This window comes from Oryctolagus cuniculus, chromosome 1, assembly GCF_051225735.1.
Source record: "Oryctolagus cuniculus isolate XC-2025 breed Fujian yellow rabbit chromosome 1, ASM5122573v1, whole genome shotgun sequence".
NCBI classification, from domain to species: domain Eukaryota; kingdom Metazoa; phylum Chordata; class Mammalia; order Lagomorpha; family Leporidae; genus Oryctolagus; species Oryctolagus cuniculus.
Genome location: NC_142867.1, coordinates 117870229 through 117890361, shown reverse-complemented (window position 1 = coordinate 117890361; position 20133 = coordinate 117870229). Strand labels below are relative to the sequence as shown.

General features: G+C 39.2%; 2 protein-coding genes and 1 pseudogene across 2 annotated transcripts in view; 1 reads left to right on the top strand and 2 right to left on the bottom strand.

Annotated features, from left to right (window-relative positions):
- The window catches only part of LOC100343776 (olfactory receptor 8B12), a 180235-nt gene that overhangs the window by 88264 nt on the left and 71838 nt on the right, over positions 1–20133 (top strand). The window lies entirely within an intron of this gene.
- LOC138847264 (ribosome biogenesis protein BRX1 homolog pseudogene) lies at positions 842–1733 on the bottom strand (annotated as a pseudogene).
- Positions 14326–15255, bottom strand: LOC100356261 (olfactory receptor 8A1). The gene has a single exon (XM_070065398.2). It carries the CDS (start codon positions 15253–15255, stop codon positions 14326–14328), a length of 930 nt encoding a protein of 309 aa, XP_069921499.1.

Sequence of the window (20133 nt, the reverse complement as noted above, 5' to 3'; positions counted from 1 at the left end):
CTTTTGGGACTTGCTTATTTCACTAAGTATGATATTGTTCAATTTCATCCATTTTGTGGCAAATGACAGGATTTAAATTTTTTTACCACTATGTAATATTCCATGGTGTACATATCCCATAACTTCTTTATCCAGTCTTCGGTTGATAGGCACTTGGGTTGATTCCAAATCTTAGCTATTAAGAATTGAGCTGCAATAAATATGGGGTTACAGAAAACTCTTTCATATGCTGATGTCATTTCCCTTGGGTAAATTCTGAGGAGTGGGATGGCTGGGTCACATGGTAGGTCTATATTCAAATTTCTGAGGTATCTCCATACTGTCTTGCACAGTGAAGGTACCATGTTACATTCCCACCAACAATGGAATAGGGTTTCTTTTTTTCTACATCCTTGCCAGCATTTGTTGTTTGTTGATTTCTGTATGAAAGCCATTCTAATAGGGATGATGTGAAACCTCTTTGTAGTTTTGATTTACTTTTCCCTGATGGCTAGTGATCCTGAACATTTTTTCATGTGTCTGTTGGCCATTTGGATTTCCTCTTTTGAAAAATGCCTGTTTGAATCCTTTGCCCATTTCTTTTTTTTAATCATTTCTGGTGTTTTTTATTTAGAAAAAAGTAATCATCATTAAGATTTTAAATTTTCCTTCTTTTAAATGTCACACTAAATAGACCTAAGACAGATCTAGAAAATAAAAATATTTACATATTGAGTACAGAATAAATACACAATAACTGAAAATCTAGTTATCCACTGATTGATTTTGCATTCCCTTTGGTCATCTCTGCTTCATTTTCCTTGCCTCTTTGAATCTTTTTCTTTCTTGTTTTCAAATCAACTTAAGGTTCTTATTTTACCCACTGCATTTCTACTGTTTCTCTTTGGCTGGACTAACAAAAACATCTGCAGTGGGATCATGGGGAAGAATGGTTTTTGGCTCTTTCTTAGTTTCTGCACATCCTTCACTTGCTGTTTCTCTCTGTATTTTGCAGCTGTGGTGGATCTTACAATACACTGATCCATGTTTGGTGATGGGTAGTGAGGATTTTCATTTAAAATTGGTCCTCCAAAACTCCCCTGGAAAATCTCTGAGGTTTAAGACAAAACGAGGTCCTATTCTAGAAGAGCAGCATCTTCTTCTATTATCTGAAAGTTCTGAAACCATATCCTATTATCCAAAATGGAGAATGTAAACACATGATCCACAAATGGTTGGCTTTTGGGATGATACTGTGGTGTACTGAAGATCTGATTTAAGAGTTTTTTTTAACGAAGCATAATGTGGCAATTCATCAAAAGCCATTTTGAAAAAGGAATTTAGCAGATGGCCCATGAGGTGAATTGAAAGCCACATATAGAGATCCTGTTTTTTCTTATCTTCAAAATAGATGCATTTAGTGCAGTTTTTCATTTCACAAACCTCATTAATCACAAATAATTTATCTTTATGGTCCATCTCAGTATCTGTTTTAGAATGAGGCATCAGCATCCCCAAGCCTTGCATTAAATGTCTTGTCTTGAAACTTACTCCTCTGCAAGAAGAGATAAGAATCCTTTCCTTGTTTTTCCACTTGCCCTTCCAAACAGGGCCTGGGATACGGTCTCTCTCTTCTTCCTCCACTTCCTCTGTTGTGACACTCTGCTTTGCCTGAAGCATCTTTTTTTTTTTCTTTTTGGCTTCTTTGCCTGAACCCACAACCCCCCATGCCACTTCCTCTTGGTGGCTGCCATCTTGCCTCGCCCTGCCCATTTCTTAACTGAGTTGTTTGTTTTGTTGTTGTTGAGTTTCTTGATCTCTTTATATATTCTGGTTATTAATCCTTTATCAGTTGAATAGTTTGCAAATAATTTCTCCTACTCTATCGATTGCCTCTTCACTTTGCTGAGTGTTTCTTTTTTCAATGCAGAAGCTTCTCAGGTTGATGTAATCCCATTTGTAAATTTTGGTTTTGGGAGGAGGCAAGATGGCGGAATAGGAAGGGAGCACACTGATAGTCCGGGGAGAGATAGTTTAATAAAAGTGGAGATACTGCAGGTTCAAGGAAGAGTAGGGGAGGAAACAGCAGAAGAAACTCTTCCAGAACGCGTGATTCACAGCGGACCTGCGTGGAGAGCGTGGGAGCCCACAGTTCGGGACACCAGCGGCAGACTCAACACAACAGCACTGGAACATGAGGTGAGCTGAACCTCAATAGCCCGAGACACCAGCAGGCAAGCGGAGAGAGGAGACTAGAGGGAACGACCCCGGGGTGGGGGGGAGGAGTTCAATAGGCTAACTGGAAGAGAGAGAGAGAGAGAAAAAAAAGGTGACTGGTACGGACACGGGTTTCTCTCTCTCCGCTCACCTCTCAAGGGCGAGCAAGACAAAGAGCAGGCGCCATCTTGGACATACGTCATAAGCAGAGCGACCTCAGGTCTGCACCGGCCCTGAGCCTAGCAGAAAAACCTGACTCTGGGCGGGGCGAATTAACAGGAGATTAGGACCTAGTAAATTTGTGGTGCTACTGAACTGAGACTGTGAAAAAACAGACGGTGGGGGAGAGAACTCATGGAATTCACGTGAGCACTCTCCAGAGACGCTACAATTCTGTAACTTTGGCAACCCAGTGGGAGACTGAAGGAGAATTTGAGCCCACTCTGAGGGCCGAACAGATTCCCTGTGTGGTCCTTGGGAAAGAGCTTCCGATCTCTGGCTCCTGTGGGTATATCATTTGCCTGCTAACTACCTCCAACTTCGTTCAGCTGTGCAGAATAACTTCCCTTTTGAATCAAAAAAAAAAGAGAGAGAGAGAGGTTTACCACGCCTAACATGGGAGTGTCACCTTTGGCACACCAAACAGAGCTCTCAGGCCACACCCATCTCAAGCCTAAGGCTCCATCAAAAACAGATAGTCCACTTAATCTAGAGTCATAGTATAACAAGAAAAAGCACCACAGTGAAGAAACCAAATATCTCCAATATGCCAAATAACAAACGCAAAAACCGAGGTAATAAAAACAAGGAAGTCACCATGACGCCCTCAAATGAAAAAGACACCCCAATTCAAGATTATGAAGATGATGACATAGAAGAAATGCAAGAAGCAGATCTCAAAAAATTGATAAGAACATTAAGAAGTTCTCAAAAACAAATTCTTGAACTACAGAAATCCTTAATGGACAAGATAGAAAATCTCTCTCGTGAAAATGAAATATTAAGGAGGAATCAAAATGAAATGAAACAACTAGTACAACAGGAAACTGTGATAGTGACTGAAGTGAAGAATTCAATAGATCAAATGAAAAACACAATAGAGAGCCTTACAAACAGAATGGGTGAAGCAGAAGAGAGAATATCGGACTTAGAAGACAGAGAACAGGAAAGGATACAGTCAGACCAAAGAAAAGAAGAGGAAATTAGAAATCTAAAACATATTGTCAGGAATCTTCAGGATACTATTAAAAAACCCAACATTCGGGTTCTAGGAGTTCCTGAAGGCATGGAGAGGGAGAAAGGATTAGAAGGCCTTTTTAGTGAGATATTAGCAGAAAATTTCCCAGGTTTGGAGAAGGACAGAGAAATCCTAGTACAGGAAGCTCACAGAACCCCTAATAAACACGACCAAAAGAGATCCTCACCACGACACGTTGTAATTAAACTCTCCACAGTGAAACATAAAGAAAAGATCCTAAAATGTGCAAGAGAGAAACGTCAGATTACTCTCAGAGGATCTCCAATCAGACTCACAGCTGACTTCTCATCAGAAACTCTAAAAGCTAGGAGGGAATGGCGAGATATAGCCCAGGTACTAAGAGAGAACAACTGCCAGCCCAGAATATTATATCCTGCAAAGCTATCATTTGTGAATGAAGGTGAAATAAAGACTTTTCATAGCAAACAGAAATTGAAAGAATTTGTCACCACTCGTCCAGCCCTGCAAAAGATGCTTAAAGATGTGTTACACACAGAAACACAGAAACACGGTCATCAATATGAAAGAAGGTAAAGGAAGGAAACCAAGGAAGGAAAGCTCACAGCAAAAGATCACAGGGAATTCAAAGCATATATTAGAACTTATCTTTGGCAAATGGCAGGGCAAAGTTACCACTTTTCATTAGTCACATTGAACGTGAATGGCCTGAACTGTCCAGTTAAAAGACACCGATTGGCTGACTGGGTTAAGGAACAAAACCCATTTATTTGCTGCTTACAAGAAACACATCTTTCCAACAAAGATCCATACAGACTGAAAGTGAAAGGCTGGAAAAAGATATACCATGCCAACAGAAATGAAAAAAGAGCGGGCGTAGCCATCTTAATATCAGACAACATAAACTTTACCACAAAAACCGTTAAGAGAGACAAAGAGGGACACTACATAATGATTAAGGGATCAATTCAACAGGAAGATATAACAATTATCAACGTATATGCACCTAACTACAGGGCACCGGTTTATCTAAAAGATTTGTTAACGGACTTAAAGGGAGACTTAGACCCCAATACAATAGTACTGGGGGACTTCAATACTCCACTCTCAGAAATAGACAGATCAATAGGACAGAAGATCAACAAGGATACAGTAGATTTAAACGACACTATAGCCCAAATGGATCTAACAGATATATACAGAACTTTCAAGCCTACAGCTAAAGATTTTACATTCTTCTCAGCAGTACATGGAACCTTCTCTAGGATTGACCACATACTAGGCCATAAAGCAAGTCTCAGCAAATTCAAAAGAATTAGAATCATACCATGCAGCTTCTCAGACCATAAAGGAATGAAGTTGGAAATTAGCAACTCAGGAATCCCTAGAGCATATGCAAACACATGGAGATTGAACAACATGCTCCTGAATGAACAATGGGTCATAGAAGAAATCAAAAGTGAAATCAAAAACTTTCTGGAAGTAAATAAGGATAACAGCACAACATACCAAAACTTATGGGACGCAGCAAAAGCAGTGTTAAGAGGAAAGTTTATATCAATAGGTGCCTACATCAAGAAATTGGAAAGGCACCAAATAGATGAGCTTTCAATTCACCTCAAGGATCTAGAAAACCTACAGCAAACCAGACCCAAATCTAGTAGGAGAAGAGAAATAATTAAAATCAGAGAAGAAATCAACAGGATTGAATCAAGAAAAACATTCCAAAAAATCAGCCAAACGAGGAGCTGGTTTTTTGAAAAAATAAACAAAATTGACACCCCATTGGCCCAACTAACTAAAAAAAGAAGAGAAAAGACCCAAATCAATAAAATCAGAGATGAAAAAGGAAACGTAACAACAGACACCACAGAAATAAAAAGCATCATCAGAAATTACTACAAGGACTTGTATGCCAGCAAACAGGGAAACCTATCAGAAATGGATAGATTCCTGGACACATGCAACCTACCTAAATTGAACCAGGAAGACATTGAAAACCTAAACAGACCCATAACTGAGACAGAAATTGAAACAGTAATAAAGGCCCTCCCAACAAAGAAAAGCCCAGGACCAGATGGATTCACTGCTGAATTCTACCAGACATTTAAAGAAGAACTGACTCCAATTCTTCTCAAACTATTCAGAACAATCGAAGAAGAGGGAATCCTCCCAAATTCTTTCTATGAAGCCAGCATCACCTTAATTCCTAAGCTGGAAAAAGATGCAGCACTGAAAGAGAATTACAGACCAATATCCCTGATGAACATAGATGCAAAAATCCTCAATAAAATTCTCGCCAATAGAATGCAACAACACATCAGAAAGATCATCCACCCAGACCAAGTGAGATTTATCCCTCGTATGCAGGGATGGTTTAATGTGCGCAAGACAATCAATGTGATACACCACATTAACAGACTGCAGAAGAAAAACCATATGATTATCTCAATAGATGCCGAGAAAGCATTTGATAAAATACAACACCCGTTCATGATGAAAACTCTAAGCAAACTGGGTTTGGAAGGAACATTCCTCAATACAATGAAAGCAATCTATGAAAAACCCACAGCCAACATCCTATTGAATGGGGAAAAGTTGGAAGCATTTCCACTGAGATCTGGTACCAGACAGGGATGTCCACTCTCACCACTGCTATTCAATATAGTTCTGGAGGTTCTAGCCAGAGCTATTAGGCAAGAAAAAGAAATTAAAGGGATACAAATTGGGAAGGAAGAACTCAAACTATCCCTCTTTGCAGATGACATGATTCTTTATTTAGGGGACCCAAAGAACTCTACTAAGAGACTATTGGAACTCATAGAAGATTTTGGCAAAGTAGCAGGGTATAAAATCAATGCACAAAAATCAAGAGCCTTTGTATACACAGACAATGCCATGGCTGAGGAAGAACTTCTAAGATCAATCCCATTCACGATAGCTACAAAAACAATCAAATACCTTGGAATAAACTTAACCAAGGATGTTAAAGATCTCTACGATGAGAATTACAAAACCTTAAAGAAAGAAATAGAAGAGGATACCAAGAAATGGAAAAATCTTCCATGCTCATGGATTGGAAGAATCAATATCATCAAAATGTCCATTCTCCCAAAAGCAATTTATAAATTCAATGCAATACCAATCAAGATACCGAAGACCTTCTTCTCAGATCTGGAAAAAATGGTGCTGAAATTTATATGGAGGCACAAGAGACCTCGAATAGCTAAAGCAATCTTGTACAACAAAAACAAAGCCGGAGGCATCACAATACCAGATTTCAGGACATACTACAGGGCAGTTGTAATCAAAACAGCATGGAATTGGTACAGAAACAGATGGATAGACCAATGGAACAGAATTGAAACACCAGAAATCAATCCAAACATCTACAGCCAACTTATATTTGATCAAGGATCTAAAACTAATTCCTGGAGCAAGGACACTATTCAATAAATGGTGCTGGGAAAATTGGATTTCCACGTGCAGAATCATGAAGCAAGACCCCTACCTTACACCTTACACAAAAATCCACTCAACATGGATTAAAGACCTAAATCTACGACCTGACACCATCAAGTTACTAGAGAACATTGGAGAAACCCTTCAAGATATTGGCACAGGCAAAGAATTTCTGGAAAAGACCTGGGAGGCACAGGCAGTCAAAGCCAAAATCAACTATTGGGATTGCATCAAATTGAGAAGTTTCTGTACTGCAAAAGAAACAGTCAGGAGAGTGAAGAGACAACCGACAGAATGGGAAAAAATATTTGCAAACTATGCAACAGATAAAGGGTTAATAACCAGAATCTACAAAGAGATCAAGAAACTCCACAAAAACAAAACCAACAACCCACTTAAGAGATGGGCCAAGGACCTCAATAGACATTTTTCAAAAGAGAAAATCCAAATGGCTAACAGGCACATGAAAAAATGTTCAAGGTCATTAGCAATCAGGGAAATGCAAATCAAAACCTCAATGAGGTTCCACCTCACACCGGTTAGAATGGCTCACATTCAGAAATCTACCAACAACAGATGCTGGCGAGGATGTGGGGAACAAGGACACTAACCCACTGTTGGTGGGAATGCAAACTGGTCAAGCCACTATGGAAGTCAGTCTGGAGATTCCTCAGAAACCTGAAGATAACCCTACCGTTCGACCCAGCCATCCCACTCCTTGGAATTTACCCAAAGGAATTTAAGTTGGCAAACAAAAAAGCGGTCTGCAGCCTAATGTTTATTGCAGCTCAATTCACAATAGCTAAGACCTGGAACCAACCTAAATGCCCATCAACGGTAGACTGGATAAAGAAATTATGGGATATGTACTCTTTAGAATACTATACCGCAGTAAGAAACAACAAAATCCAGTCATTTGCAACAAAATGGAGGAATCTGGAACACATCATGCTGAGTGAAATAAGCCAGTCCCAAAGGGACAAATTCCATATGTTCTCCATGATCGGTGACAACTGACTGAACACCAAAAAGGAAACCTGTTAAAGTGAAATGGACACTATGAGAAACGGTGACTTGATCAGCATAGCCCTGACTGTTAATGAACAACTTAATACATTATCCCTCTTAGTAGTTTTTTTTGTCTGTTCTACTTAATATGACTGGTTTAGATCTGTAATTGATGCACAGTTATTCTTAAGTGTTGAAAATTAACTGAAATGTGATCCCTGTTAAACATAAGAGTGTGAATAAGAGAGGGAAGAGATGTATAATTTGGGACATGCTCAAGCTGACTTGCCCCAAATGGTAGAGTTAGAAACATACCAGGGGATTCCAATTCAATCCCATCAAGGTGGCATGTACCAATGCCATCTCACTAGTCCAAGTGATCAATTTCAGTTCACAATTGATCATAATGAAAGGACTAAGAGTCAAAGGGAGCACATAAACAAGTCTAGTACCTGCTAACACTAACCGATAGAATAAATAAAGGGGAGAGTGATCCAACATGGGAAGTGAGATACTCAGCAGACTCATAGAATGGCAGATGTCCTAAACAGCACTCTGGCCTCAGAATCAGCCCTAAAGGCATTCGGATCTGGCTGAAAAGCCCATGAGAGTATTTCAGGCATGGAAAGCCAAGACACTCTGGCAAAAGATCTCTCTGAGTGAGATCCCAGTGGAAAGAACAGGTCTTCAAAGAAGGAGGTACCTTTCTCTGAAGGGAGGAGAGAACCTCCACTTTGACTATGACCTTGTCTAAACAAGATAAGAGTCGGAGAACTCAGAGGGCTTCCATAGCCTTGGAAACTCATGACTGGAGCATAGGGAGATTACTGATGCCATAGACAGGAGTGTCAATTTGTAAAGTCAACAACAGGAGTCACTGTGCACTTACTCCTCATGTAGGATCTCTGTCCTTAATGTGCTGTGCATTGAGATTTAATGCTATAACGAGTACTCAAACAATATATTTCACTTTGTGTTTCTATGGGGGTGCAAACTGTTGAAATCTTTACTTAATGCATACTAAACTGATCCTCTGTAAAAAAAAAAAAAAAAGAAATTATCAACTCCCAACTTGACTCTCACTGGGATTAAACATGACAATAGGTCTGATCTGATTTCATCATCATTTAAAAAAATCATCTATTATTTTTCACTTTATGTTTCTGTGTGGGAGCAAACTGTTGAAATCCTTACTTAATGTATACTAAGCTGATCTTCTGTATGTTTAGATAATCGAGAATGAATCTTGATGTGAATGGAAGGGGAGAGGGAGTGGGAAAGGGGAGGGTTGTGGGTGGGAGGGACGGTATGGGGGGGAAGCCATTGTAACCCATGAGTCGTACTTTGGAAATTTATATTCATTAAATAAAGGTTAAAAAAAAAAGAAAAAAAAATTTTGGTTTTGATTACCTGTGCCTCCAGAGTCTTTTCCAAGAACTCTTTGCCTATGCCAATTTCTTGCAGGGTTTCCTCAATGTTCTCTAATAATTTGATGGTGTCGGGTCATAGATTTAGGTTTTTAATCCATTTTGAGTGTTTTTTTTTTTTTAAGGTGTAGGTAGGGGTCTTGTTTCAATACTACTTCATGTGGAGATCCAGTTTGCCCGGCACCATTTGTTGAAGAGACTGTCCTTGTTCCAGGCATTGATTTTAGCTTCTTTGAAAAAAAATAAGCTGGTTATAGATGTGTGGGTTGATTTCTGGCATTTCTATTCTGTTCCATTGGTCTATCCATCTCTTTTGATGCCAGTACCAGGCTGTTTTGATTATAACTGACTTATAGTATGTCTTGAAATCTGGTATTGTTATGCTTCCAGCTTTGTATTTTATGTAAGATTGCTTTAGCTATTGGGTCTTCTGTGATTCCATGTGAATTTCAGCATCATTTTTTATATTTGAGAAGAATGTCCTTGCTATTTTGATTGGTATTGCATTGAATCTATAAATTGCTTTGGGTAGTGTGAACATTTTGATGATACCGATTCTTCCTATTCATAAACATAGAAGATTTTTACATTTTTTGTATCTTCTTCTATTTCTTACTTTAATGTTTGTAATTGATATCCTTGTTAAATCTATTCTAAGGTATTCGATTTTTTGGTAGCTATTGTGAATGGGATTAATCTTAGAAGTTCTTTCACGGCCATGGCATTGTCTGTGTATACAAAGGCTATTGATTTTTTGTGTTGATTTTATATCCTGCCACTTTATCAAACACTTCTGTGGGTTTCAATAGTCTCTTAGTGGAGTCTTTCAGATCCCCTATATGTAGAATTGTGTAATCTGCAAATAGGAATAGTTTGACTCCTCCTTCCAAATTTGTATCCCTTTGATTTATTTTTCTTGCTTAATGTTTTTTTTTTTTTTGTTCTAGTACCATTGGTTGAACTCTGTAATTAACACACAATTATTCTTAGGTGTTTAAATTTTAACTGAAAAGTGATCCCTGTTAGGAATTTGGAAAACATTATGCTGAGTGAAATAAGCTAATCCCAAAGGGACAAATACCACTTATTCTCCCTGATAGGTGACAACTAACTGAGCACCAAAAAGGAAACCTGTTAAAGTGAAATGAACACTATGAGAAATGGTGACTTGATCAGCCCTCACCCTGACTGTTGATGAGCAGCTTAATATGTTATCCCTCTTAGTATTTTTTTTTGTTTGTTCTACTTAATACTTTTGGTTGAATACTGTAATCAATACACAATTCTTCTTAAGTGCTGAAACTTAACTGAAAAGTGATTGCTGTTATATATAAGAGTGGGAATAAGAGAGGGAAGAGATGTGCAATTCAGGACATGCTCAAGCTGACTTACCTCAAACGGTAGAGTTAGAAACATACCAGGGGATTCCAATTCAATCCCATCAAGGTGGCATGTACCAATGCCATCTCACTAGTCCCAGTGATCAATTTCTGTTCACAATTGATCATAATGATAGGACTAAGAACCAAAGGGATCACATAAACAAGAATTGTGTCTGCAAATACTAGCTGATAGAATAAAAAAGGGAGAGAACGATCCAACATGGGAAGTGACATACACAGCAGACCCATAGAATGGCAGATGTCCTAAACAGCACTCTGGCCTCATAATCAGCCCTTAAGGCATGCGGATCTGGCTGAAATGCCCATGAGAGTATTTCAGGCATGGAAAGCCAAGACACTCTGGGGAAAAAAAAACCTAAATGAAAGATCTCCATGAGTGAGATCCCAGTGGAAAGGACGGGTTATCAAAGAAGGAGGTACCTTTCTCTGAAGGGAGGAGAGAACTTCGACTTTGACCGTGGCCTTGTCTAAATATGATTAGGTGAACTCAGGGGGCTTCCATAGCCTTGGCAGCTCATGACAAGAGCCTAGGGTGATTACTGATGCCATAAACAAGAGTGTCAATTTGTTAAGTCAACCACAGGAGTCACTGTGCAGTTACTCCTCATGTAGGATCTTTGTCCTTAGTGTGCTGTACATTGAGATTTAATGCTATAACTAGTACTCAAACAGTATTTTTCACTTTATGTTTCTGTGTGGGAGCAAACTGTTGAAATCTTTACTTAATGTATGCTAAACTGATCTTCTGTATATAAAGAGAATCTAAAATGAATCATGATGTGAATGGAAGGGGAGAGGGAGTGGGAAAGGGGAGGGTAGCGGGTGGGAGGGACGTTATGGGGGGGGAAGCCATTGCAATCCATAAGCTGTACTTTGGAAATTTATATTCATTAAATAAAAGTTAAAAAATTGTTTTGACTAGCTTGAGAAGAACTGGAATTAGTTCTTCTTTAAATTTCTGGTAGAATTCATCAATGAAACCATCTGGTCCTGGGCTTTTCTTTGCTGGGAAGATCTTTATTACTGATTCAGTTTCTATCTTGGTTATTGTTCTTTTTGGTGTCTTACTGGTTCAATTTAGATAGGTTGTATGTATCCATTTCTTCTAGGTTTCCCAATTTGTTGGCATACAGCTCTTTGTGGTAATTTCTGATGATTCTTTTTATTTATGTGGTATCTGTTGTTATATTTACTTTTTCATCTCTAATTTTATTGATTTGAGTCTTCTCCCTTTTTTTGGTTAGTTGGGCCAATGGTGTGTCAATTTTGTTTATTTTTTCAAAAACAGCTCTTTGTTTCACAGATTTCTTTGTTTCAATTTTGTTTATTCTCTAATTTTACTTATTTCTTTTCTCCTACTAGTTATGGGTTTGGTTTGCTGTTATTTGTCTAGGTTCTTGAGATGCACTGATAGTTCATTTATTTAGTGCCTTTTCCAATTTTCTTGATATAGGCTCCAGTTGCTATAAACTTCCCTCTTAACATTACATTTGCTGTATCCCGTATTTGCTATGTTGTATTGTCAACTTTTTTTCGTTTCCAGACATTTTTTGATTTCTCTTTTGATTTCTTCATTGATCCACTATTCATTCAAGAGCATGTTATTCATTCTCTATGTGTTTACATATATTCTAGAGATTCTTCAGTTGTTGATACCCAGCTTCATTCCATTATGGTCAGGAATGATGCATGGTATGATTTTGATTTTTTTTGAATTTGATGAGACTTGATTTATAGCTTAGTATGTGGTCTATCCTAGAGAAAGTTTCATGCACTGATGAGAAGAATTTTATTCTGTATCTGTAGGATAGAAAGCTGGTGCTGAGTCTCTTGGCTGCTGGGGTCCCAATCTGTGCATGTCCACACCCTCCATAGATCCATGGTGTCTACCCAGTTCTCTTGGAGTTTCCTCTGCTGTTTCCTCCCTAAACCTTCCCTGAGATTGCACTCTATCCACTTTTTTTTTTTGAAAAAGTATCCCCTCCTAGACTAAAGCAGTAAGCTCCTTCCCTATGCCACCATCTTGAAAACTCAAAAACCCTGAATAGACATTTTTAAACAATAAAATGCAAATGGCCAACAAACACAAGAAAAAAATGATTAGTATGACTAGCCATCAGAGAAATTGACACAAAAGCCACAGTGAGATAACATTTAAGTCTAGATAGGGTGACTTTTATCCAAAAGTCACTAATTAACAAATCCTGACAAGGATGTGCAGAAGAGAACCTTAATATATTGCTGATGGGAATGTGAATTAGTAGAACCATTATGGAAAACAGCATGAAGATTACTATAAAAACCTAGAAATAGATCTACCACTTGATCCAGATGTCCCACTTACTGGATAATATCCAAAGGAAGTGAAGTCGGAATGTAGAGCTATCAGCACCCCTATGTTTATTGCCATAAAATTCATAGCAGCAAATATACCAAATCAACCTAGATGCCCGTAAATGGAAGATGAAATAAAGAATATAAATTTATATATATCTGACAAAATATTGCTGAGTTATAAAAATGAGTGAAACCTGACATTTTCCATAAGGTGCACAGAATTGGAGATGATTATGCTAGGTGAAATAAAGCAGATGGTGGCTTTACCCACTATGCCACAATGCTGGCCCCAATAAACACATTCTTTACAAAGTTTCATTTACTTATGTTTTATTGTTTTATTTGAAAGCCATAGAGGGAGGGAGGGAGGGAGGGAGAGAGGGAGGGGCAGAGAGAGAGAGAGAGGGAAAGAGAAAGAGAGAGAGAGAGAGAGAGAGAGAGAGAGAGAGAGAGACACTTTCATCTGCTGATTTACTCTCCAAATTCTTGCAACAGCTAAGGCTGGGCCGGACTGAAGCCAGAAGCCTGGAACTCCATATGGGCTTCCCACATTTGTGGCAGGGGCCAAGACCTAAGCCACTACCTGCTGCCTCCCAGGATGCTATTAACAGGAAGCTAGATAGCACATGGAGTGGCGTCTTGAACCCAGTCACTCTGATATAGGATACAGATGTGCTAAGTGGTATCTTAACTGCTGAGCCAAATGCCTGCCCCCCCTTCTTTTAAAATGTTTTAGTTATTTTTTAACATAAAATTTTAATTTATTTGAAAACTGGAGTGGAGAGAGGGAGACAAATACATCTTTAATCCTGTCCATGAACTTCTATGTGACTTTACATAGTTCTGTCCATATCTATATACACACAGATACAGATAAATGTATATATTCATCCATTGAATGGGTATATATGTAGTTTCATATATAAATTATTGTGAATAATGTTGCAGTGAATGTGCAGGTGCAGCTATCTTCACAGTGAAAATTTCTTTTCATTTCAGTATATATTCAGAAGAGGAATTTCTGGGTCATATGGTGGTTCCATCAGATGACTCTGGATAGGGGAAATGATGCCAAAATGAAAGAAATATAAACCTGAATTTGGCTTATTTCAAACAGAAATTAGAGAAGGGAAGGTGATGGGATATGGGAAAAAGGAGAGACGCTGTTCATGCAACTATTTGGAAAAATGAGAATTTTCCATCCATGGCAGTGTCAGCATTCAGAGGACTTCCTAGTTACTAATTTTCAAAGTGAGAAAGAGCAATAGCATATGCATCAATACAGTTTTCTCCTCAGTGTTCTCTGCACGGCAGCCTTTACCTCCTTGTTCCTCAGGCTGTAGATCAGGGGGTTCAGCATGGGGATCACTGTGGTGTAGAACACAGAGGCCACGTTCTCCTGGGCCAGGGAGCTGGCTGTGGATGGCTTTAAGTACATGAAGGCAGTCGATCCATAGAACAGCCCCACAGCTGCCAGGTGGGAGCTGCAGGTGTTGAAGGCTTTGGACCTGCCCTCTGTGGTGCTGATGCTGAGGATGCTGGACAGGATGAAGGCATAGGAAACAAGGACAGTTAAACTGGTGAGTATGATATTGAATCCAGCCAGAAGGAAGACTGCCATCTCGACATCATAGGTGCTAGAGCAGGAGAGCTTCATGAGAGGGAGGATGTCACAGAAGTAGTGACTGATGAGGGCCTCGCAATAGGACAGGTTTAACATAAGACCAGTCTCTATTGTTGAGCCGATGAATCCCATGATGTAGACTGCAGCCACCAGCAGGGAGCAGACAGGGTGAGACATGATGATGGTGTAAAGCAAGGGGTGGCAGATGGCCACATAGCGGTCGTAGGCCATCACCGTGAGCATGTAGCACTCAGCAATGACAAAAACAAGGAAGAAGTAGAGCTGGGACATGCACCCAGCATAGGAGATGATGTTCTCCCCTGACACGAAGTTCACCAGCATCTTGGGTGTAATGACAGAGGAGTAGCAGAGATCCACGAGGGCCAGATGGCTGAGGAAATAGTACATGGGGGTGTGAAGCTGAGAGTTGAGGCCAATCAGAGTGATCATGCCCAGGTTGCCCACCATGGTGACCACGTAGATCCCTAGGAAGAGGAGAAAGAGGGGGATCTGGAGGTCTTGGCGGCTTGTTAGTCCCCCAAGAGTGAACTCCGTCACTGCAGAGTGATTTCCTGCAGCCATTCTCCACTAGCTGGTAGCCCTGTGGGAATTGGAAAGAACCTCTGAAATCTGTCCTTGGACTGTTTAGGGACAACAGCTGTGGCCTGTGGTATCAGTTGGGTATTCTGGGCTTTTCGTTAATGTATCTTCCCCCAATTCCTGCTGTTGCCTAAGAGGAAGATTCTTCTCTTAGTGTTTCAAAGATAGTGATGATGACCGTACAGGGGGCCAGATCTGGAGTTCATGCTGCTGTCATGTAGCTCTTATTTCATAAAGCTATGGTTCTCAAAGTCCGTTCCCTGACTAGCTGCATCAACATCACCTGGAGCTTGTTAGAGGTGCAAATTATAAGGCCGCCCCTAACATCCATTCTTTCCAGTGCCCTGGGGATAGACTCAGCAATCTGTTTTTACAATCTCTTTAGTGATGCACACTAAAGTCTGCCACAGCATACCCTAAACATAATATGTAGTACACTTTGTATTGTGTAGTTGGCGATGGATTTTGCTTCAGCAATGAGTTTCCTTTTTTCTGCAATCCTAAATATTTGTTGTAAACATATGAGTTTCTTTCTCACAATGATGCCATGTTAGGAATATGTGATGGTTATAGATGCATCATGAAGTGACAAGTCAATTTCTGAAAGATGAAGAAATTGATAATATGAAGGTTATATGAGATATACATATTTTGAAATATTTTTTCAAACACTCAATTTCTTAAAACTGAGTTTTCATTATTAATCATTATTAATCCAGTATTTGTGTTTAGTTTTTTGCTGGGCTTAAGGTCCTAGACAGTGGTTCTTAACACTGGGTGTGTATTGTAACCACTTGGAAAATTTGCAAAATATCCTGGCCTGGATTCTACCTACAGAATTTCTAATTAAATTGATCTCTGTTACAGCCTGGATACTGGCATAGCAATATTGTTCTTAGTCACTGCTTATTATAGGTATTTATATAATTATTATTTTCTGATCATAATATCAAATCATCACACTATTGCATCTACAATGACAAAGTGTTCAAATGACAGACATGTCTCTAGGAAGCATAGATTGTCATTGGTAGATACCGTATGTACAGATATCCTCATTTGTTGGATGAATTTGTTAAGCTAAAAAACTTAAATTCCTTCCATAATTCCTAAATTTTGTATAATGTTCATGGTTCTATACTTTCTTTGAAGGTCAATCTCATTACATCTCAAAAGTTTTAGGAATGGAGATAAGAGTGTTTTAGAGCAGGAATTTTATTCTCACTTTCATACTGGGAAAACTGATGTGTCAAACACTAATCGACTTACCTGACTGCTGGTACTGTGCATGCAAATTTACCTCTTGTCTCTCTTTGTCGTGAATTGCTTTCTTTGCCTCAGACATGTAGCCTTACAAATCTGTACACCCACAGCTCTAAGCGATGTGTGATTGAAACACATTTTACACTTGATATCTTAGTATGTGCATAGCATATGAAAGAGGAGGATTGCTGTTATTCATTTTTTTTTGTTTTGTAGGCTATTGAAGCCCTAACATTGAAATAAGTTACCCAAGGTAACCCAGCTAATAACAGGCAGAATTGGACCTAAAACCTAGGACTTCTGACCACCAGTCTGTTTGTTTCTACTAAACTAGGATTTTCAGTTGTACCCTTTTTTTGTGTTGCATTTTTAGGTTATTTGGTAGACTAAATTTATTAAAGTATTCTAGATGGAGGATAGATCTTATTGCTAATTTCAGCTGCACTGTTTGCAATTGTAAATAAATATCCCTGAATTATAGTAACTTAGAAATACAAATAAGCAAAACTAAAAAAAATTTCCTGATACATGGAACTGGACATTGGTGGTAAATATCTGTAGTTTTTCTATGCCTATATATATTTGCATGTGTGGTTAAACTTCCATTTTAAACAACACTATAAAATACATATCTAGTTTGATTCCTATAATAATGCTAACTGGTACTAACTGTAATATTTATTTTTCTCAGCTGTCAGAATGAGTCTTTAAAATCCCTAGGATTTAGCATTAGTACAAGAAAATCCTCATTGCATTATAAGCTTTATAGGTAAATTATCAATTGTGAGGTATTTAGATTTACAATTAGCAGCATTAAATATAGTTAAGATATCTTGATTGTTTGCCTTTATCACAAAGGAGAAAATTTTTTTTTAGATAACAATAGATTAAAAGAATGTTACACATCTCCTTACCCAATTTCTGCCTCTAAACTTGGTAAGAATCATAGAGCATCCATCTTGTAGTGCAAATGCAAACACTGCTGTTAGAGGAGAATCCTAGACAACATTGACTTAATGTTTCACATCTGTAATCTATTAACATAAAATAGGAAAACAGGAAGTTACTACAATTACTAACTCCTGTCTTAACAAGCCATTGTAAGCTCAGAATTTCTGACAATAAGACAACAGCACAGAGAGAAAAAAGCACCTAGTGATAAAAGTAAAAGCAATAAACGTGGCAAATAGCCTGCATTACAAACAAGAGTTCCTGAAAGAAGTATCTTTCTCATACTATTGCTTTTAATCCATAATTAAATACCTGAGCTGAGGGAATCTTGAACACTTTGTCTTGGAAGCTGTAGGGGATGCCTTGGCTTCAACAATCAGGAAATAACAAAAGCAGGTAGACTTACATCTCATGGAAAATCTACTCAAAGAGATATGAAAGCCATGAAAAAATGGCTCTCCAAGATAGTGAGGGTGGGTATTTGTTTATCTTTATCAGGGCAGAACATCTCCTGGGATGTAGTCACTCCAGAGGCAGAGATCCACATTAAGGACCAATTAGAATCTTGGTCTACATCCATCCTGTGAATCATTTTTTTCCTCCCAGATGTATTAATTTTCCTCTTATTGGCACAATCAGTTTGCTGCTAGGGAAACTTGGAGTAATACATAAGTATTGAAATATTGTATCACCAACAATACCATCTTCATCATCATCATGCCCATTATTATCATATCACCATCATCATCAGTTACTACCTCTATGTTTGTTACTTATCATCAGTGATTAATCAGTGTGTGCAAAAACAAATCCAATAACTTTACAAAAGCTATAATTTTATTAAAGCAGTATTAAATCTGTAAAGAATATTGAATTGTCAACTGTATACTATCAGTGCACAGGTTGAAAGAATGAGAAAGTAAGACTATTCATACATGCTCACTAATAAAGGAATTTTGTTCATAAGAACTTTCCTATTTATATATGTATTCTCTATCATATCATGTTTGAATATATTGCTAATGAGACTTTTTTCATTAAACTTTGAAGATATTGTAGATTCACATGTGGTTTTTTTTTTTTTTTTTTTTTTTTTTTTTTTTTTTTTTGACAGGCAGAGTGGACAGTGAGAGAGAGACAGAGAGAAAGGTCTTCCTTTGCCGTTGGTTCACCCTCCAATGGCCGCCGCTGCAGCCGGCGCACCGCACTGATCCGATGGCAGGAGCCAGGATCCAGGTGCTTTTCCTGGTCTCCCATGGGGTGCAGGGCCCAAGCACCTGGGCCATCCTCCACTGCACTCCCTGGCCATAGCAGAGAGCTGGCCTGGAAGAGGGGCAACCGGGACAGAATCCGGCGCCCCAACCGGGACTAGAACCCGGTGTGCCGGCGCCGCAAGGTGGAGGATTAGCCTATTGAGCCACGGCGCCGGCCTCACATGTGGTTCTAAGAAACAATTCAGGGAGATCTCATGTCATACCCTTTATGAAGCTATCTCAATGGAAACATCTTGCAAAAACAATTGTACATTATGACATCCAGGATATTGATGTTGATAACATCCACTGGTCTGATTCAGATTTCCAAGTTTTTTTTTATTATTCATTTGTATGTGTATTTATTTTATGCAATTTAATGAATTACACAGGACCATCTAATCACCACCATACTTGAAATAAAAACATAGCACTTTGATTTTCTAATTTTCATAGCAATTATTTGATTTCTTAAGGCCCTTCAAAAGTGCCTAGTTATTTTTCATCAGTAGCATTCTAACTACTCAATTTAAACTTACTTTATGTGTTTCAACACATTGAAGTTATTATTACCCTTTGTTTATCAATTTTTTCCATCTTTGTTCTATGGAATTTGCTTCAGTATGTCCCTAGAATCTTTTTGGGGTAGTGCTTAAAGAATCTAATATCTTCCTTGCTATTTCTTATGTCAAGATATTCTGGGGCAGGCGCCCCAGCTCATTAGGGTAATCCTCCGCCTGTGGCACCGGCACCCCAGGTTCTAGCCCCTGTTGGGGTGCTGGAGTCTGTCCCGGTTGCTCCTCTTCCAGTCCAGCTCGCTGCTGTGGCCCGGGAAAGCAGTGGAAGATGGCCCAAGTGCTTGGGCCCTGCACCCGTGTGGGAAACCAGGAGGAAGTACCTGGCTCCTGGCTTCGGATTGGTGCAGTGCTGGCCATAGCTGCCATTTGGGGGATGAACCAACGGCAAGGAAGACCTTTCTCTCTGTCTCTCTCTCACTGTCTAACTCTGCCTGTCAACAACAACAACAAAAAGGATATTCTGAATTTCATTCTTCAGATTTGGAATTAACCATTTCTCCAAAAAATTTGGTTTCTTTTAGTATGGAAATGCTATTTCAAGAGTACAAATTAGGCCGGTGCCGTGGCTCAATAGGCTAATCCTCTGCCTTGCGGCACCGGCACACTGGGTTCTAGTCCCGGTCAGGGCACCGGATTCTGTCCCGGTTGCCCCTCTTCCAGGCCAGCTCTCTGCTGTGGCCCGGGAGTGCAGTGGAGGATGGCCCAAGTTCTTGGGCCCTGCACCCCATGGGAGACCAGGAGAAGCACCTGGCTCCTGGCTTCAGATCAGTGCGGTGCACCGGCCGCAGCGCGCTGGCCGTGGCGGCCATTGGAGG

Bases quoted from the DNA above. Each gene is read 5' to 3' on its own strand.
- LOC100356261 (XM_070065398.2), bottom strand. From the start codon at position 15,255: ATGGCTGCAGGAAATCACTCTGCAGTGACGGAGTTCACTCTTGGGGGA.